Source organism: Microplitis mediator, chromosome 6 (genome assembly GCF_029852145.1).
Source record: "Microplitis mediator isolate UGA2020A chromosome 6, iyMicMedi2.1, whole genome shotgun sequence".
In the NCBI taxonomy this organism is placed as follows: Eukaryota; Metazoa; Arthropoda; class Insecta; order Hymenoptera; family Braconidae; genus Microplitis; species Microplitis mediator.
Window position 1 is genome coordinate 16,197,622 of NC_079974.1, and position 22,592 is coordinate 16,220,213.

The 22,592-nt window shown below is 28.4% G+C and overlaps 1 protein-coding gene and 1 long non-coding RNA gene across 6 annotated transcripts; one reads left to right on the forward strand and one right to left on the reverse strand.

Annotated features, from left to right (window-relative positions):
• Positions 1 to 343: 343 nt before the first annotated feature.
• LOC130670327 (arfGAP with SH3 domain, ANK repeat and PH domain-containing protein) lies at positions 344 to 22,232 on the forward strand. 5 transcript variants are annotated; one of them, XM_057473691.1, is made up of 16 exons: positions 344 to 994; positions 1,081 to 1,401; positions 7,521 to 7,593; positions 8,033 to 8,178; positions 10,763 to 11,260; positions 11,423 to 11,687; positions 11,771 to 11,998; positions 13,498 to 13,720; positions 13,803 to 13,983; positions 14,066 to 14,344; positions 14,482 to 14,601; positions 14,682 to 14,892; positions 15,666 to 15,950; positions 16,098 to 16,264; positions 18,487 to 18,555; positions 20,330 to 22,232. In XM_057473691.1, the coding sequence occupies exons 2-16, from the start codon at positions 1,276 to 1,278 to the stop codon at positions 20,543 to 20,545; spliced, it is 3,087 nt and encodes a 1,028-aa protein (XP_057329674.1). In that variant the 5' UTR covers positions 344 to 994; positions 1,081 to 1,275; the 3' UTR covers positions 20,546 to 22,232. The 5 variants fall into 5 exon arrangements, with proteins under 5 accessions (XP_057329674.1, XP_057329678.1, XP_057329679.1 ...); XM_057473695.1 differs by having other exon boundaries at positions 18,450 to 18,555; positions 20,330 to 20,464; XM_057473696.1 differs by lacking the exons at positions 18,487 to 18,555; positions 20,330 to 22,232 and adding an exon at positions 18,360 to 18,378.
• On the reverse strand, positions 2,836 to 6,049 carry LOC130670345 (uncharacterized). Its single transcript, XR_008990355.1, has 3 exons — positions 6,025 to 6,049; positions 3,390 to 3,493; positions 2,836 to 3,306 (listed from the first exon to the last, which is right to left on the reverse strand). It is a non-coding gene; the product is annotated as an uncharacterized LOC130670345 (long non-coding RNA).
• Positions 22,233 to 22,592: the final 360 nt, after the last annotated feature.

A 22,592-nucleotide genomic window follows, 5' to 3' on the forward strand; every position in this document is an offset into this window, starting at 1 on the left:
AAAAAATATTCAAAAATTAGACGTCGACTAACATCAGTATCATTTAATTTCCTCTTCCTCATTTCATAATGAAGTCTTTTTTACCATCAATTTTTTTGATATCTGTTCATATCTATTTGTCTTTCAAAGTCGTTCAAAGATGGCGCGAACTTTCAAACAAATTTCCTCCTTATCAGCCTAAATTGCGGCATCTAGACGCGGAATATGCGCATCATCAAATAAAAATCGAAACAGCAACGCCACACAACACAAAGACAATATCAACGAAAAATATACATACATATATTTAGATGTTTACATGTATAGAATAAGACTCAGACTCTGACATGAAGCTAAAGCTGACTGGTAGGCTGGTAGCAGTCTTTCGTGGTATAGTTTACAGAAAGCTACGATACGTTACAGCTCAGTGTATGTATGTGTGTAATAAATATGCAGTAGTGTGTGTTGTCTATTGAAAACAGTTGAAAATTGTCTTAGCACCGACTGAGTACCAAGTCACACAAGTGTCGGTTTTATCATACACAATAGTCACTATCACCAGTGAGATTTATAATATATTATAATAATAAAACCACTAGTCATCAATTGTAGTAATTCATATAAAATAATCTAAACACTGATACATATTCAATACACACTAATAATAATGTATAGTATAAATTGTGTTGATGGATCCATTGTGATCCTTAAACAAAATTCCATAACATCTATTCATCATATTCATCGGTCATAAGTTTGTGTGACAACAGTTTAATATATACACGTATATTTAAAATAATAATTATCATATTTATTATTATCAACATCAATATAAATAAATATTTAAAATTTAAAACAATTGTTTGTTTTTTAATTAACTACTTAAGTGTAAATAAGATGTTACGAAAATAATCACGAGCTCATGCTCAAAGCATGTGCTTCATCTAGACACTAAGTGTTAATGTGATAAATCTCTGATGGATTAAATATATATTTACGTGTATATATCAACAGGGTAATTATTTATACATTAGTGGATTATTATATTTTATTACAAGTTTGTTATTTTATTTTTAATTTTGTTTTGTTTTTTTACGCAAGAGAAAAAGTGAGTGGCAAAGCGGGGGCGTAAAAAAAACGAGAGGTGTGTTCTAGCCTCCACCTCCTCCTTCTTCTTCTTAGACTGTGATTCGCAAACTCATATACTATTGTGACAGTTTTGTTTTTATTAATATCAATGTGATCGTTTATTTACATCTATATATTAGTAAAAGTATATGGATTAATTTATTTAAAATGCCTGGGTTAATTGCGGTTAGTGAATTTGTTGAGGAGACGAGGGAGGATTATAATTCACCAACCACTTCGACATTTGTATCGCGGATGCCACAATGCAGACAAACTATAACTGCACTTGAAGAGGTAAGTTTTTTTTTATATTATTATTAATGGCCAATATTTTAAATTTTATTTGCCAAGAGACAAGAAGTTTGATGCCAGACAAAAGACTGATATTCTGACGTGAACGATTTAGCATCAAATCTTATCACTTTAATCATTTTGTATTTTATTAATTTTAATTATTGTTATCTTAAGAGAATTATTTTATTTTAAGATTTATTATTGTGCTAAATAAATAAACGGCACAATTAGGAAAGAATTTAAAACAGTTCGGGAATGCGATACATGAGCAAAAAAAAAACACAATGGGATAGATGATAATAATAATAAAAAAGTGGGTATAAGAAATTGTGAAATAAAAAAAAAAACACAAAAGAAGAAAGAGAAATGAAACGAAAAAAAAAATAAGCGATCGAATTACAGAGGATTCACGGCATGATATTTTTTTTGTTTACTGTGATAAAAGAGCATAATATTAAACTTTATACTTTTTTACTTGAATGTAATTATTATTATTATTATTTTATTCAATTGAATTTCAATGACCTGGCGATTGAAACGATAGAGAAAGAATTGAACAAGAAAATTTAACATCCGGTGTTGTCCTAATCGCGGTTCCTTAACTTTTTATTTTGCTCTTACACGGTGTCTGGATCTTCACGGAAATTATTATGTCCATGTAATGGTACTGATTATAATATGAGATATAATAATGGTCAGCTGAAGACCCAACAATTTCAATGACGATGACGAGCCTCTAAATGTTGAGCTGCTGGCATCCAACACACGCCCCTGTCTAACAAGTACTCCGTCATCGTAAAGAAATTTTTTTTAAAAATCATAGTTATTCACTTTGTTTTTATATTTATAATTAATAATTATACTTAACATGGACAGAACAAATTTTGTAATCAAAATTATTAGAAACAAGATTTCTAAAAAGTTATTCAGCTACTTTGTAATTTACTAGATGTCGGCATCGTGTCTCGTCTCTCACAAGTCCTCTGTAATTCTTGAGTTATTTGTACACAGAAAAAAAGATTTTCTTGATGCAAGAATTATTTTGCATTATGAATTGGAGACAAAAATTTTTTTAGGACTAAAAAAAATTTCTTGCCCCAAAAAATTTTTTCTTTCTCCAAGACAACTTTTTCTCGTTTCAAGAAAATTTTTGTTTTCAATTTATAATGCAAAAATTTTCTTAGGGCGATTTGAATTTTTTGCGTCAAAAAATCTTTTTGATTTGTTTACTTTTTCCTACGGTTTCTTAAAAAAAAAAAAGAGTAAAACAATAGATATTTTGTAATCTAATTTTTTTTACGATAAGATAAAAGACCTAGTACCCGATTAGGGAACTAGTACTCGACCACTCCATGGATTTGTATATTTATTTTTAGTAAAATTTAGTAAATATCGATATAAAAATACATGAGTGATCGGGTACTAGTTCCCTGATTGAGTACTGGGTCTTTTACTTTACTAAACATAAATTTAAATAATTAATAATCAATAATAAAATTACAATAATTAGTTTCGTAAAGCTTACAAGCGATAAAAAAAGATTATAAAAGTACAGTACTACAAAAAAAGTGCTGGTCATGATATCAGTTTCGACGTCTGACATTTCCAATGGCCTTAGTCATGTTTCCATACGAAATGTTAAAATCAGTACATATGTTTATTAAAAATCAATATTGCATTATGTACATTTTTACTTATAGAATTTCGGGTACATCTAAAGATTGTAATCGACTTTGTAATGTAAATGATTGCATGTCAGGAAGTGATATTGAATCTTCTGTGGTGCCAAAGGTTATACCGGACGCAAGTCCGGATATTTTGCGGTGTCCATTCTCCATATCTTGTGATATTTCCGGACCGGATATATTTAAAAAAAAACAATTTTTTCCTCGCATTTCAAGTGACCTTAAAAATAAATTACATGAATAATTAAATTTTAATTTAACGTAAACAACGGATAAATAATATATTAAAAAATTTATATATACCATTAAAAGAATTTGGCGGGAGATTCTATTGTGAGTTGGCCGGGTGATATTTTTTTTCTTACTCATATGTCCGAGGGGCTTTCGGGATAGTTTAGAATCCACAGCTGTCGTTAAATTTCTCATACAATGTAATAGTGTAGATATATCCGTATACATATATATATATATATATATATATATATATATATATATATATATATATATATATATATATATATATATATATATATATATTTATATATATATATATATATATATATATATATATATATTATTGTAGAACTAGTCCACGTTTATATTCTCCGATGTCTCGCAAAAGTCTGAATTTCTAGTTTAGAATCAACTTGTGCTTATAAAATACATTCTCATATATTTTATTTATATTCATATTATTTTATATGTTTTATATTTTATATAACCGGTTTATTATAAAAAATTTACTCAAATTATTATTACTATTATTGAATATTTTCAGATCAATTGTTGCTCTAATTTTTTTTTTAATCAATCTAATAAAAGAGTTTGATCCGTCAATAAAAAAATGTCTATCGCATGAACGATTGATGTAAAAAAAATTTTTTCAATTTTTTTAGTTCTAAAAATAAAATAGTCAATTACTAATAGATAAAAAAGTAAATAATGGCTTTGAATACTAAGAAAATAATTTTATGGATCAGACATAAAAGTACATTGTAAAAAATTAGGAATGAATTTGGAGTAATTATGGATTTTAATTCAATCCGAATTTACTCCGTTATTCGAAGTTCGTTTTTTCAGCGGAGTGATTTCGAAGTGATCTGGATTTCATTTGAATCCGCATTCACTCCGATTCGGAGATTTAATATTAAAATTAACGCTTTTTAGAAGTGAATTTCACTCTAACTAGGAATTTAAATATTAAATTAAACTCCGCTTTGGAGTGAATTTTACTCCAAAAGTATTAATTAAATAAACAGTCATCAGATCCGCATTCACTCCGGATTTACTCCGCTAATTTTTTACAGTAAAGATGAAAATATTTAAATACAAAAGCGAAACGACATAAAGCTGGATTTTATATATATATTAATAGCTGATGACTAACGTAATGAAAAATATGTACGGCTTATTCTTAGACAATGTAATATTATTATATATAATACGTATGTCACGCATTACATTACACATAACATTACATTAGAATGAATAGAACGAAAATAGGAATAAGTGATATGAAGCGAAAAGGCGGAATGAATAATTTAAAAAATAATAAAATTTATAATAAATAAAATGTAAGAAAATCATTTGAATAAACTGCAGTCGCGATATAATAAATATAATAATAGTGCGTGTGTATATTATGTCTAAAGAAATGATTGAAAAAAAAAATAAAATAGAAAAAAAACGATGGATCAATGTCCTATGGGGGTCAGGGGGCGTGGATCTTTCTACCTCGAAGGGAGTGCCCTCACCTCGAAATAGGTCAAACGAATTAAATCTTATATTATTATATACATATTATATTATTTTACAATCTACACCCTTTTACACTCACCCGTGCACAAAATACCCTTATTAGTTATCATGTTGTTAGCCATCATCATCAGAAGGTGCGGTAAGGTAGAAAAAAACTCATCAGGACATGCAAATTATTATTCTCTTCTCTCTTTGAGATGTACAATGATACGGAAGTTAGCCGACGCCTAATAATTGCATTTTTTTCAAAACGATAAATTATAAAAAAAAATATGTTTAAAAAATTGCATTTGTAGTTTTTTATATTTTCTACACGTGCATATTTCTAGTTTTTTTTTTTTTTATAATTGATTTGTAAAAAAAAAAATCCAAAAATTGTTAATTGTCTTCAAACTTATAATCCTGGTTAACAGACAATTAAAAATTTTCGGATTTTTTTTTGCGAAAGTCAAGTAGAAAAAGTAAAAACTAAAAATATGCACATGTAGAAGATTTAAAAAATTAAAGGCGCAATTTTTTTAAATGTTTTTTTTTTTCTATAATTTATCGTTTTAAAAAAATCAAAAATGGAAGCAAAAAATATATGAATTTTTATTATGCTGTGGGCCAAACTTGAAACAGAAAGTTGAGATGTTAAAAAATTATTATGCTGCACTTCAATTGCTATTGTAAGCCTCTGGAAATTTTATGTTTTTTCTACTATAATTCCTAATTTAGACAAATAATATTCTTTACAATTTATCGATAAGTTTTAAATGTATAATATTTTTCAGTGCAGCATAATAATTTTTTGACGACTCAACTTCCTGTTTCAAGTTTCGTCGACAGCATAATAAAAATTCATAAATTTCCTAAGCCCATTTTTTTCCGGGTGTATGTGTAATAATCTTATCTGCTGTAGTCTGTAGTTAAAGATATATATATATATATATATATATATATATATATATATATATATATATATATATATATCTAGTGATATGAGTACACAGCAAACAAGTAAAAATAAATAGTAATAAATAAAATGAAAAAAAAAGTCGTAAAGAAGAAGTAGACATTACAGACGCAACTCGGACATACAACAAGTAACAACAACAACACAACAACTTGATGGTGAATTTCTCGTGAGCATGTTCTTTGTAAATTACAGCACGTAACCGTTGCAATATAAACGACCTACCAAGGACGAAGCTCCAGGAATTCCTTCCACTCACTGTGCTGTTGCTGGTTTGTTGTGCCAGGGTTTATATTCACAGCCTCGGATTTATTCGGTTTCTTCCGTTCTTCATCGTTTACACCTGGATCACCTGTTTCTTCTTTTTCTTCGCCTACTTCATTATACTTTTCTCTCTTACAATTATTATTCATTAAATTCTCAATTCAATTTTTTTAATTGTCAACATTTTAATTGCAATTGTCACTTAAAATACCAATTAAGTCTTTTTTTGCAGTAATTACTAGGGATAAAAATTAAATTTTTTATTTAAAAAAAAAAAAAAAAAATTATTTATCACTTGAAATTAATTGGATTTTACACCCGACATCGCAGAAGATAATAAAAGTTCCAGTACTGGCTGTTGCTAACTAGACTTGGAAAAAATTACATATTTTTTAAGAATAATTTGTCTCGATTACGCTGAGTAAGAGACAGAAGATGCCGAAAGCTCCCGATTAATTGGAAAACAACAAAAACAACTTTTTCCTCTTTCTTTCCTCCTCTTCTTTGTCTTAGGTCAGTGTCTTATGTATGTATGTATTTAATGTAATGTATATAATAAGTATATAAACGAGCGATGGTATGGAAAAACCGGAATGCTGATTTAAAAACGATAAAATTTTTTTACTTTATTAAAAAAAAAAAATAAGATGGATAAATTGGTATGAAGGCGTGTGAGTCACCATTGAATGAAAATGTAAGTGTACATGTTTTGTGTGATAATAATAATAATTATTATTATATAAATATATATAAAGAATAAATTCATGAGGGGTTGGATTTGTTTGGTTGGACAGTACTGCAATGCTATCGTAAAAGTATTCACCTGCCCCACGTGCCTGAAATTACTTCCGGTTGTAATTCACCAATTAACACTTATGGTAAACGATTGCAATTAAATTATGTACTGCTTCTATTTGTATGAGGGTAAGATAAAAATTAGAATTTAAAGTGCAATTGAGTAAGCGAAAAAAAATAAACAAAATGTATGACTATTTATATTTATTATTATACACTAGTCGTTTTTTTTTGTCCTTGATGATTAGTATGATTGTAAGCCAATTAATAGCTTTAGATTCGGGCCAGTATTAAAATAAAACAATGATTGCCTTTGAACTTTCGTCTGCGGTAAATCTACTGTCAGTATATCATTAACTCTTTCATTAATACATTAACTAATTGTCTACTATTGTTATCATTATTATTATTATTATTATTACTATTCATTTATAAACTAATTTATGTAATAATAGTTTCAAATAATAATTGATGAACAAGAAAACAGTGCGACGTATTTATCGTTCAGTGAGTTTTTAATGACAATTCGCATTTATTTAATTTTTATTATAATGACCTTGTGTAAAATATTACATATGTGTTGATTAATGACCGAACAATATTTCAATTCATTTATTATTGTTGTTGTTATTACTATTATATTTTTTGAATTTTTATTACAGACCCTGGACTTTGATCGTGAGGGTTTGACGAAGCTGAAGAAGGCGATCAAAGCTATTCACAACTCCGGAAATGGTAAGAAAGCTAAAAAAAAAAAAATAAAGTTAAATAGAAACTGAAGACGGTTTAGTACTGAGAGTAGAATGGAAACCTTAGTACTTTATGATAGGCGTTTTCTTAAAGAGAGAACTTGACACGGGTCACGCGCCAAGTCTCATCATAATGTTCTCGACTTTAATAAAGCTTATGTACATTTTATAATAATAGTGGTGTACTAATATAGCAACAAGAATATTGTACACGAGGTACAAAGTGTATTGAGAAAGCCAGCAGTCAGCAATGGTAGACGGAATCGATTTCTCTGGCGCCTCTTATTTCTTACATTAGTCTAGCTCAATGCCTTTAAACACAAGGACTAAATGTAGTCGATGACCTCTTGCTTGCACTACATTTACCAATAATTTATGTATTATAAATCAATAATAATAATAAAATTAATTTTTTTAATTTACAGCACACGTGGACAATGAGATATATTTGGGCAGAGCCCTAGAAAAATTAGGAGATGCTGCACTCAAGGAACAAGAGCATGATATTGGTGCAGCTTTCTTCAAATTTGCTGTTGTTACCAAGGAGCTCAGCGCCTTGATGAAGACTCTTGTAAGCGTAAATACTATTTTATTTTATTTATTGTACACAATTACTCAAAGATTTTAACTACGATGCCTATGAACTCTGGATTATGGAGTTGATAGTTGATGATGATAATGAATATAAATTATGATGACATTTCTAAAGCTTGATAATTTGATGATTGTTTCAATTGTGTGATAGATCAATTAATGCAATACAAGTCTCGAAGGCCGGCCCTCAGGCTCATTGGTATTACTCATTAGTCGCCTGGTGCAAATTCATCCTGTCTCGATGTGTTTGCCTTATTAGTCGCTGTGCGTTGTGTAACATCCTCGACACGTTTGCCACGCGTCATAATTTTTATTTATTTATTTTTTTATTTACTATTTTATTGTCCACCTGTATATTTTTACCACAAGAAATTATGCTATTGAAAATTTTCAATCTGATATGTATGCTTTTGGTGCAAAGATTTCAAGATTTCATTCAAAATGATTTTCTTAATCGAAAAAACCCAAGTCTATAAAGATATTTCATGTACCTGAAGATCGGTAAGCTTTTCGCGCAACGAAAATGAAAAAATATATGTAAGATAAATTGAGGGGTAATTGGGGGTGGCTGCAAATTTCTGCTGGCATACTAGTACTTATGTGAAACATTTCATAAATTTACGGCTGCCCAATTTCAAAACACAGTCACTGACAAAAATAAAATTTTTTATATATAATTGAATCATGTTCACAAGACTCCACTGGAAATAAAAATATTAAAAAATCGATCTTGAAAAATTTGTCCTTTACTGTATTGCACACCTCAATCGCGAAAGCGTTAGGTGTGCTTTACTGTCACTCTCTCACTCTCGGCCCTTTCACGGACTTTAAATCCTCTCTACTTTCTTTATAGTACACCAAAGTTGTTAATGATATATACCATTTTAAAGGAAATTTATTAAGGAACATTTTTCAATGCAATCCATATTTGATTAATGATGTGATTAATTTAAAAAAAATGATTTAGTCCGAAGCCCTCAGTGCGTCAATTATGGTGTTCGGACTCGTCTAAACACGATAACTTTAGAAAAACAAGACTTATCGACTTATTTTTTTTTTTATTATCTGTGTATTTCTGATCACAAGAACCCTTTCAAAAATTACTATCTGAATCCTTTTTGTTTTGGTGTAATTAATAAAAAACGTGAAAACTGATTCTTCGTGAAAAATTTAGCTGCTATTTTTACTGTTGTTATTATTTTTTTCATTGTTTCTCTCTATCAACTACTGGTGCCAGCACTAGCGTATCAATATGTTTGAAAAAAAAAGCGACATTTAAGACAAAACAAGGCGGGATATTTAGAAAAAAATGTTAGTAAAAAAATATTAAACTGAAAATAAGAAATAAAAATAAAAAAATCAAATTGATAATTTGTAAGTTGAATAAAAGTTCATAACAAAAAAAAATATATTAATATTATATAATAATAAAAGTAATGATTAAAAATAAATTGAGCGATTGAGGTGTGCACTTTTGGATTTTCCAACATTTGTTGAAATCTAGACCTAGTGAATTTTTTACATTTCATTTCGTTTTGCGAAAAATTTTCCAATCTTCAGGTACATGATATTTTGATTTTTTTTTTTGCAGTAGAGTAAATAAATTTTGATTTTCTTCTGTCAAGAAAATGATTCCTCGCGTTATATATGAAATTGATGATGAAATAATTTATCGATTTATTACTCAAAAAAATATTGTTTTTACAAAAGTTTTTTTTTCTCAGCACAATAATTCAATTATCGTCTCAAGTTGACTTCCAATTTATTTTATTTTTAAATTTTATATTCCCCTGATAAAACATGAATTTTTTTTATCAAGTTTAAAAAATAATAAAATCAAGTTGTCAGCATAATTGATTTTTCTTTTTTTTTTTTTTTTCAAGTATACTCTTTACTGACAACTTTTATCAGAAGCACATTCAACTTTTACTCGTCGATCGTAGTACTATACACGTTTCGGCAAGTAAAACATCCAAGGGGGAATCATGCTCGAGAGCATCTAGCTTTAGAGGGGAAGACCATACAAAACCATATACATATATGTCTATAGTGGTCCTCAACTTTTTCTTTTTTTTTAATGCCTCTCTTTCTTTCTACCCATATATATCTATCTAATATCTGGTCCTTTCTCTTTCCTATCCATTTATGTAAGCAAGCAAACTACTAACATCATACAGCAGCTATATGAGTCATCGTACTGTCGAGAGGGCTAGACAAAGGATCGAGGGTTATAGATTTGAGTATGAGAATAAGTACTAACCGTCTATAGATTAATATAGATTAATATAGACTATATATAACGTCTATAAATATATATAGTCTGTCTCATCAACTTATAAGACTAGACATCAAGACGCTGTGATGTGATTCCTTCCTTATAAGATATTCCCCTCGGTACAACTCATCCGCGAAAACCCCACCTTAAATCCTGAATCACTTTCATCTTCATGCTTACCTTCAATTTCTTCTTCCTTCTCTATAATAACTTTCACCATAATAATAAATAAATAAATAAATATATTATATATTAATATTAATAGTAAAAATAAATTATTTTACAGATGCAGAATATAAATAATATTGTAATGTTTCCACTGGATTCAGTGCTGAAGGGCGACCTGCGGGGTGTCAAGGGCGACCTGAAGAGGCCATTTGAAAAAGCCTGGAAAGACTATGAGGCCAAGTACGCAAAAATAGAAAAAGAAAAAAAACAGCATGCTAAGGAAGCCGGTCTTATTAGATCGGAAGTAACACCAGCGGAGATTGCTGATGAAATGGAAAAAGAGCGGCGTTTATTTCAATTGCAGATGTGTGAATATTTAATAAAAGTTAATGAAATAAAAACTAAAAAAGGGATAGAATTGCTGCAACATCTTGTTGAGTATTATCATGCGCAAACAAATTATTTTCAAGATGGTTTGAAGACAATTGAACATTTTGGATCCTACATTGCGGATTTGAGTGTTAAGTTACAAAAGATAAGACAAACTCAAGATGAAGAAAGAAGACGTTTAACTGAGTTGAGAAGTCTCTTGAGGAGTTCCGGTTGTGATAAGGAAGTTAGTTTGTTTTTTATTTATTTTATTACTCTGTGTACTTTTAAATTATACTTAGATATTTAAATATTTATTATTATACTTGAATTTATGTATAAGTTTTTAAACTTTAATGTTTAAATTTAAATTAAAATAATTTGAATGTATGGTGAAACAATTTAACAGTTGAATGCAAACGCCAGCGTGGGATATTCGCTTCATCAGCTGCAGGGCGATAAGCAGCACGGAGTCACTCGTTCCGGCCATCTGTTAAAAAAAAGTGAGGGTAAAATGCGACGTGTTTGGCAAAAACGTCGTTGCGCTGTTCAAGCTGAAGGTTATCTTGATATTTGTCATGCCGATGAAAATAAACCACCTACAAGAGTTAATTTATTAACTTGCCAGATTAAATTGGTACCCGATGATAAGCGTGGTTTTGATCTCATTAGCTGTAAGTTTCATTTTAATTTTTTTGCAGTAACACTACGGACAACTAATTAATTTAATTAATAATTGATAAATTTTTTTTATTAGACAGTAGAACGTATCATTTTCAAGCAGAAGATGAAGCTGATCAACGTGCATGGATGTCAGTACTCGTTAATTGTAAAGAACGAGCTTTATTAAAAGCTTTTGATGCTAGTGGAAAAGCTGAAGCTGGTCAGGGTAATCCTAGTCTTGTTGAACTTCAGCAAGCCATTATACGATGTGTTCTAAGATTAGATGGCAATGATAAGTGCTGTGATTGTTCATCACAAAATGGTAATTTATTTTATTCAAATTTTTAATTATTTTATACATCCGTAGACACATATATGTATATATGCCTGTTCAAAGATGAGCTCTTACTATCAACATTTAGAGGTCGCTCATCGCAATTTTCTATTTCTTATTTAAATAACATGGGAAAAAAAAATTTCAAGTTTGGAATTTTATACCTCAGCAATGGCTCATTGTACAGATAAGCTCAGGATATAATTTCATAGGGAGTTAAGGGCTCTACAAGAAAAGTCTCTTATTACTTTTTGATGAATTCACCTGTTCAAAAGTTATTGGAGCTCTCACGGAATTCTTTCAAGAGCTCGAAATTAAAATGAAAATAACTTGAAAACGGTGACCCCCGATAATATCTCTAGCAATAATATCTCTGAAATAATATCTCATCAATCTTATCTTTGTTAATAATATGTCTCGAACAAAAAAGTCTCTGTATAAAAATATCTCAATTATTTTTTTTTCTCAGCTAGTATGATCTCCAGAATTAGCATTTATGTCTGAGATGTTATTGTTAAGACATTATTATCTCGAGATCTTATTTCTCAGATGTAAAAAAGGGTAGCTGGGGTCCAGAGGCGAAGCCCCCCACATTAAAAATATATTTTTTTATAATTTTATTATGCCGGTATAATGAACAGAAATATTGTATTGTTTGTAATTTTTTTACAGACTCGACTATATGATGACTAGCACGCTATATTAATTTCAATATGATATATGCATTATTTGATGTTTAACTTCCTTGAACGCACGTTTTAGACTGTTTTCGAGTAAAAATACGTTCAAATCTTGTTAAAAAGGCGCAATACGATTACGCGCGTTTTTGTTAGCCTATTTCCGATAATGATAGGAAGAACAATTTGTCAAAGATATTTTTGCAACGAGACATTTATGTCTGAGATATTTTTGGACCGAGATATTTTTGTCTAAAATTTTATTGTTGAGATATTATTGTCTCGAGATGTTATTTCTGAGATGTAAAGGGGGGTAGCCCTTAAAAACAATGCGGAATTTAAAAAAAAACTTTATCAGAGATAATTTGCAAGGAATAAAATTGTCTACAAAAAATGTCCTATAACATTTTGTGATAAGTCTGATAGTTTTGCCAGAAAAGTAAAAAGATCTCGAAATTTACTATAAATTTAACTTCAAGTTCCAATAACTTTTGAACAGATGAATTTATAAAAAAGTGATGAGACTTTTCTTGGAGAGCGTTTAATTCCCTACGAAACTTTATCCTGAGCTTATCTGTACAATGAGCCATTGCTGCGGTATAAAATTCCAAACTTAAAATTTTTTTTATATTATTTCAATGGGAAATAGAAAATTGCAATGAGCGACCTCTGAATATTAATATTAAGAGCTCATTTTTTAACAGGCATCTTCTTTCATCTCCCTGCAATTATTTAATATGGGGTTTCGAGACAAAAAAATAGTCGTACTTTTGAATCAGTCTAATATTAATGAACTGTCTAATTGTATAGATGCAACGTGGCTGTCAACAAACTTTGGTATAATAGTTTGTATTGAGTGTAGCGGCATTCATCGTGATCTGGGTGTACATATATCGAGGATACAATCGTTAACTTTAGACAATGTTGGTACATCACAATTGTTACTTGCACGTTTTATGACCAACCAAGCCTTCAACGAAGTTATGGAGGCAACTTTAAATCATCATCACAAGCCAACTCCAACGTCCACAATGTAAGTAACAGTAGAAATAGTTTTACTACTTTTAATAAATCTATATACATATATTATTGTATTGTATTTTACATATATACAGGGAGGAGAGATATGAATTCATAAGAGCTAAATATGTCGATAAAAAATACGTATTGAGGACTTGTGAAGATGAACGAGATCTATTGTCTGATCTTGAGCATGCTGTTAACAATAAAGATCTCCAGCATTTACTACAAGTTTATGGTGAAAAGGTTGACCTGGCAGCTCCATTACCTACTTCAGTAAGTAATTAAAATTATTGATTTTGAAAATTGGCATCGTATTATTAAAAATATTAATGTTATTTAATTAAAAATAATTCAGGATATTGGGGAGACGGCTTTGCATTTATCAATTTTACGTGAAATAGGGGGTAATTGCCTTCACATCGTTGATTTTTTAATTCAAAATATGCCGACGGGTAATATAGACAAAGTTACAAGTGAGGGTGAAACGGCACTACATCTTTCTGCAAGGCATGATCGAGCGGAAGCTATGAAATTGTTGTTACGCGCTGGCGCAGATCCAACTCTACGAAACAAACAAGAAAAGACTCCGTTGGATATTGCCCAGGAAATGGGTCATCCAACTTGTAAAGAATTGGTAATTCATTAAAAATAAATTCTGACAAAAGGAATAAAAAAAATATTTTTTTTATTGAAACTCTTTAATAATTAATATTGATTTTCTATAGCACACTAAAGTCTATAAATATGTTTTTTTTTGTTTTGTTATTGCAGCTAAGCCATGCATTGCAACGACAAAAAACGTTGTTTGATAACGTCAATATTGACTGGAATTTATCACACGATGAGGGATCGACTGACTTTTCTGATGATGAAACAATAATTGAAGATCGAGTACGTTGAAATATACTTTAGGTTTTAATTATTTTGAAAGGAAAATGGATTACATAAAAATTAAAAACTTGTATCTTTAGAATGGATGTTTAACACCTGAAAAAAAGTCACGTAGTAGGCCACCTTCTTATGCCGGTGGCGGTGGATCTGGTCCAGGAGATTCACCGATAACACTTCGAAGTAGAAGCAGCACTTGTGACAGTCTGCAAAGTGGCTCATCGCCAAATTCTATGACAAGTAGACAGCAAATGCCTCCACCACCACCTCCGCAGTCAAGGAAACCAGTCGTAGGTTAGTTTATTTAATATAAATTATGTTTTTAAGGGGAAACACCACCGGACTTCTTTCTCACACCCAGAAAAATAAACGAGACTATTTGTGATACATTCGTAGAGTAAATGAGAATTTTAAAACAATTTTTCTTGGAGACGAATTAGAACTTTTGGCCGTCTGTTAAGGTTTTAGAAAACGCTAAAGACTCTATTTTAGGTTTACAGTGTTCGTCTGTGAATTAAATTGAATTGAAAATCGGTTGACGTTACCCCTAAAGGCAATTCACAGACAGTGTTCCCCACTTTTTAAAAATTTTCAATGACTTTTGCCTGTCATAAGAGTATCAAAATTTGATCAATTAATTAAAAACAATTAAAGCATTAATTTAAAAAAGGATAATTTCGCTAAGGTATACATTGAGAAAAAATTACTTACAGTTGGGGGTTGAACGAAATTCCGAAAATAAATTTCAGTAAAATCGTTATGTCAATTTTATAATTCCAATTTAAAAATTTTGTGGGATAAAATTTACTCAACAAATTTTGTTTAACTCCTAATCGATAACAACTGTAAGGAATTTTTTAAAAATTCTATATCTCGGCAAAATTGCAACTACGGTGTCTTTTTTTAAAATTAAAGTTTCAATTTTTTAAAATTAGTTATTAAAATTTTAATACACTTATGACAGTTGAAAGTTATAGCATATTTTTAAAAAGTGGGGGACACTGTCTGAGAATGCCCTTAAATAAATATTTATGACATAACCAATTTTTATTTAAAATTATTAACAGTTCCCAGTCCAATGGGACCACCAGAGTATAGTCTGGTGAATATTCATGGGTCGCTAAAGAAACGTGTAGCACCACCTCCACCACCTGGAAACGGCGGGACAATGCTGACAGCTCATTATGGAACTTTACCGTCATCAGCAACTTTAGCGTGCTCCTCGCACAGTAGAACCACCAGCGAGCCCATTCTTGCGGGTAACACATTGCATAGTCTGCCACATTCATTGAATACTCTGAATAGTCTGCATCACAAAAGATCACCCAGCGGTGATTCATCAGCCAGCCACAGTATGTGCTTTACTCTTACATCTTGTTTTCCTCTTTTATATTTCATATTATGTATTACCACAATTTTTTTCCTCCACATATTTATTATTATTTCAATTTCAGAGATTTTTTTTATGATTAATATTACATCATTTTTTTCTTATACAGCCATGGATAAATCAAATTCATCGACGTTACAAAGACCAAGGAATCCACCACCGCCTGCGCCTTCCGCCGGTAGCTCTGCAAGATTAAGTAATGGTCGTAGCAGTGAATCCCTTAGTTCAATGTGTTCTGAGCATGGAATAGGTAATCCTGTACCTCCACCCCGGAAGGTAAGCTTTAGATAGTTTTTTTTTTCCTTTTTTAAAAGGCAATCTTAGACAGTATCCCCAACTTTTTAAAATTTCCAATGACTATCAACTGTCAGAACTGTACGAAAATTTTATCAATCAATTAAAAAAGAATAAAATTAAAGCAATTATTAAAAAAAGGACAACACAGTTATAATTTTGCTAAGATATAGATTTGAAAAAAAAAATTTATCACAGTTTAAAATTAAGGTGAAAGTCCATAAGCCCGATCAGTATCATTAGTCGCTCACTTCAATTGACTAATGCGTTTTTTATAATTTTTATCAAAAAAATTATCATTGATAAATAATTATTTGTGAATCTAAATGTAATAGAATAGGACATATAAAGAGTATTTATAATTTTTTTTTTTTTAATTTATTTAACGCCAATCGGCAATATACAATAACAATTTACATATAGTATGAAAAGGGAATAACAGGCGAAATAACGCTTTAAGCGATGGATTGTAATATAGCTACACTAAGATAATAAAGACAAAAAGATTGCACGTGGAGGGGTTCGTAGTTAGTGGTTGTATTCCAGTACCAGCTTTTTGACAGACGTCCGGAAGGATGGGTAGGGACAACCAAAGAAGTTCACATCCGAACAGATAGCATTGACCGAGTTAGATATTCTGTTGATAGGCCCAAAACGGACATAGGTTTTGGAGGATTTTGCAGTATTTAGTAGCCGGCTATGTCGTAGGCCCGTTTTGGGGCAGATAAATTCAAACTGTTCAAGTATTTCTGGGGAGTCTACCCATTGATTACCTTGTAGAAGAACGAAATGTCGTTAACTTGTCTTAAATTGGCTAAGTAATTGATGTGAAGGTACTCATCAATCTGCGTTGGATTTTTTTCAATTTATTATCAATTATCAATTTAAATTAAGTGACTGTTTTTAAAATCGCGCTCAGCCTACCAATGTTGTTTACTTTAATGTTCGTTCGTTAGATTAAATTTTTTAAAATAATTGTTATAACTATATGTTATGTAATTGATATTGTCTTTGAGCGAGTATAGGTCCATGTGTCGGTCGAGTAATGAGACATCACAACTTTAAGTGAGCGACTATGGGTACACTCAATGATACGTAAAACTACTGAAAATAACTATAAAAAAAAAGAATTTTTCATTTGATTTACCTTATATTTTTGATTTGATTTAATTTATATTGAGTAGCTTAATTATACTCCAATTACAAGTGAGCGGGTAATGGATCTTCTACCTCATCTGTTTAACTAAAATTTCCAATTAAATTTTAACTTATAAATCTAAAATTTCCAATTATAATCTTTATATTAAGATTTTACTGAAATTTATTCAAAAAATTTGATTAAACAGGCGACTTTGAACAACTGTAAGTAATTTGTTTTTTAAATCAATATTCTAGAAAAATTATAATTCCATTGTCTTTTTTTTTGGTCAGTGCTCAATTTTTTTTTTTAAATTAATTAATAAAATTTTAATACAGTTATTACAGCTCGTTCATTGGTTAAATTAAAAATGTGGAAGGTATCGTCTTTGATTTCTCTTAATTTGTTTTTAAGTTATTATTATTTTTATTTAAATATTATGAATTCATTAAGGTGGCTGGGATAAAACCTAATAATGAAAATTTTCATTGTTTTTTTTTTATTTCATTTCATTTCATATTTTTCTTTTTTTTATTACCTGTAGAACGTAAAGTAAAATCATTAACTAACAAACGCCACGTAGATTTTTTTATTGCGTTAATTTATTTATATTTAATTATCTATAAATAACAATTAACCACAATTTACTATGCTTGAGCACTTTTAACATTTCATACTAATAAAATAAACCATAATTCAAAGATTGAAGTCACATTTTATAATAATTGAATTAAATAATCATATTTTATTATTAACATAAATAACATCATCATTATTTATAAATTTATCGTAGAAATATTTGTCATCGATCATTATCATTTCATAAATCATATCGTTACCCAAAGATTAATTTTATGTAGAAAAAAAAAAATTGATTGCTTAAATTATATAAAATATTTAAGTTGTGCTGAGAATAATTAAAAAAATTTGATTATTAAGTGATTTGAGGAAGAAATGAGGGAAATATTGGAAATTATGTTTATAAAGGCAGCATGCTTTTTATTTGGAGATCTCATATGTATATTATAGTGGGTTTATGGTTTGTTATTAACCATTGTTGGTACAGCGAAGGGACCGATCCAGACTTGAAAGCTACGCCGAGGAGCCCTCATCTTTGCTCCCCAATTTGAATCTGGTAAACATTTTGCACGGCACCCTATCCGCATGGCCATTTGTGAATTGCATCTATGTGTAATCAATCACTCATTATTCATTTGCATTTTCAGAAATATTATAATCATATATCATTTTTTTTTATACTCAAATAATCTTAATTACTGTAATCACTGCTCAATAATTTATTAAATACTTCATGTCATAAAAAAAAGTTTAAAAACTATTAAATAAATTAATAATTAAATTTTTAAGCTGTTTTTTTTCAGTTTAAAAATAAAAATTTGAAAATTACTTTAAAATTTTTATTTTTTAGTTAATTTTTGTAAAAAATTTTTAATTAAATAATTTCGCAATTCTACACATTTTTTTTGAAACATGTTCTTAAAAATTTTTTTTTTTAATTTTTACTCATTCATGAATTCATAAAAAAGTAATTATAATTTTATTTTATTGCAGGTATTTAAATATATTAATATAAATTTATATATGATCCTGAAGTTATTAGACAATTAGAAGTTTTTTTTTTTTCAACAATTCAATTAAAAAAACTAAAAATATGTACATGTAGAGAATTTAAAAAACTATAAAGGCAATTTTTTGAAATAATTTTCTTTTTTTTTAATTTATCGTTTTTACAAAAATCGAAAAATTAGTAGACGTCAGCTAATTTCAGTATTATATTAATATTCCATTAAAACGTTTGAAACTTTTTTATACCCAAAAATAATAACAGGTGCAAGTAATTATGTTATTATTATATTGGCAGAGAAGCATTTTATTGAATCAAAAAAAAATTTTGAGAATTGAGCTAAAACGATAAGATCTAATGGACGATCAGAAACTTTTACCCGATCACTGTATGTTTTTTCAATTGAAATATACAATATAGATAACAAATACATTAAGTGATCGATTACTGATCCCTGGTCAACTAATAAGTAGGTCCTTTTACATTTGGCAAAAATAAATTTTTACTTAATTTAATAACTCATTTTTCAAGTAAATTCATTTAAGGTAGAAGACCCAGTACCCGATCAAAGAACTAGTACCTGATCACTCATGTATTTGTATATCTGTTTACTAAATATAGATGTACGAATACATGAAGTGATCAAGTACTAGTTCCCTGATCGGATACTAGGTCTTTTATCTTATTTGCATCTAAAAGTGTTTTTTTACTGTCTAAATTTTAGAATAGTTGAATTTTATTTTTATGCATATAACTATTGACAAAGTATTCTTTTAATGAATAAAAGTAAATGAATATACAGCAAAATAACGAAGACAGTCTCTCGAATTTTTATTGGAGTAAAAATTTAATACAAAAGAAAATCAGACTTAAAAATAAATCCACCTAATCAGTAAAAAATTGAATAATTATATCCTGAAAAATGCATTTTAAAAAAAATATTCATATTTTTAAATAAATCTATATGCCACTAATTGATTGAGTATAAATTTAATCTACAAGTGAGTAAATAAAATTAAAAAAAAAAATAAAAACAAAAGAACATGTTTTAAAATCATAGATAAGTAGATCCGTGAAATTAAATAATTAATACAAAAATTAATGACTTTTGCTACAAAAAAATTTCTACATACTAAGCATGAGTTTGTTGTTTTAAATAAAGTGCAGAATTAAACTGCATAATTATCGCAAGGTTGTCACAATAATTGTCACAAGTATCTGTAGAACAAAATTTTAATGCTAAAAAAAAAAAAATTTAATTAAATGTATACAAGTTTATTGATTAACGATAATAATATTCAAATCTTATTTATATTTCAAACAGCCAATGACATCAAGTTTAAATGGATTGCGTCGATGCCGAGCGCTTTATGATTGCGATGCTGATAACGAAGACGAACTGTCATTTCGTGAGGGAGAAGTTATCATCGTCATCAACGAGAATACGGATGATGATAACTGGATGGAGGGGGCATTGGAAAGGGCGCCTGATCGACGGGGAATGTTCCCAATAAGTTTTGTGCATATGCTGCAAGACTAACAGTCAGCTGCTTGTTAAATACTTGTAAATTTAAATCACTGGATCCTTTTTTTTTGTTTAAATACACAACAGTTATCTGCTTTTATCAATTTTTTTTCTCTCTACTCTGATACAGAGTTCAGAGTTATATTAAATGTGATATACATAAATATATGACTCATATATATTTATAATTTTAATTATTTAACTTATCAATCAATGATAAAAAAAATATATAAATATATATACACATGATTATCTTCATTTCTATTTAAATAAATAAAATATAATGATTAGTTCGATAAATATTTTTGGAATGAAAAATAAAAAAACTACCAAAAAAAAAGTTGAGAAAAGAAAAGAAAAATAATTCAAAGTTGGCTTTTAAATATAAACTAAAAAAATATATAAAAATATTGGCCGTTAAATGAACAAAAAATAATTTTAATTAATATATAAATCTATAGATGTATTGCATAAAAAAAAGTATTATTAGAAATTATTTATATAACTACAAAAAAGACGTAATGAAAAAAAAATTTTGAATTTTTTTTTTATTTGCCATAAATGTCTAGTTTGTAGATAAAGTAAAGAAAGATAGAAGCATGTAGTAATTAAATTTTAGTCATTAGATTCTTTATTAACTGTAGATAATTATTATAATTAATATTGTAAGGACGTAAAATGTAAATGGTAAATGTTGATGTACTCAAGTTGATTAATAATTTGACTTGTAATACGTGAGACCAAAGAAAATTCGATTAAAGTTTATTAATCAACTGGTATGGGTTTCGTGGTAGTGTAAATATATTAATTGTGTACATATATATCTATATATTTACTTATTGGATGAGCGTTTATAACGCGATAAACTTTTATTGTTTGATAGTTTTTTTTGTTGGACACAAAATTACTAGAATATGCAATTAAATGTCAGACTATTTATCAATCAATAATATTAGCTGTTCAAACAGCAATTACATGTCATATTTAAAATAAATGTCTTTTAAATAATAATAATATAAAAGAATAATGATAATATGAAATATTTTTATTAAGTATTTGCAAGACAATTTTATTTTATTTTAAATTACATCGCCTGAGTATTTGAAATACATTAATAATTATTATTATTATTATGTTGTGAATTTAAAAATTTATTAATATATTCAATATTTGTATTGTAAACATTTAAATTTATCACATTATCTTTTAATAATTAGTTATTAAATTAAATGTTCGAAATAAAAAAAGCGAACAAGTCATATACTTAATTAGAAGGCTGAAATAAAATGAGTGTGAATGTAGCAGACATGAGACAACTTATAAATTTTAAATAAACAAATTCATCAATTAAAATAATGAAATTTAAAAAAATGCGCGTACTAATTTTTTAAATATTTAAATACGCAATTTTTAAATTTTAGTTCTATTTACACTTTATTTATTTATTCAAAAATTTTTAAAATTGCCAATTGTCAGTTACATTTACACTCATGAAATAAACTAAATAAAAATGAATCAATTAAGAAAACGGCATAATTATTTATATACTATCATTAATAAATTATGTATTACTATTTGATAGATGTCAGTCACCGTTGATAATTGTGCACAATAAATCTTTTGAAAATATTATATGAAGAAAAAAAAACTATCACAGTTTGGTCATTATCAAATTTAATTAAATAAAAATTATTTAGAGAAACATTGACAATATGATGGTTATTATTATTATTATTATTATTATTATTATTATTATTATTATTATTATTATTATTATTATTATTATCATTATTATATTTGTTAAAGGAATCACGGCTTTACTGGTCTGATTGTATTGACTTTTCAGATTATATTCATCGTATTAATAATTGCATGTGGACTAATAATATTAGTACGCACTGTAATATTATACATTTCTTGAATAAAATCAAAGTCCTGAAGTTACTACTTAGTGAACGGTTTCGCCCCGAATATACTTGCTAGGTTCATCAGTAAAGTTGATGCAAGTATATTCTACTTTAGACCGTATAAATGATGTTAAAAATGAAAAAAAAGGAAAAAT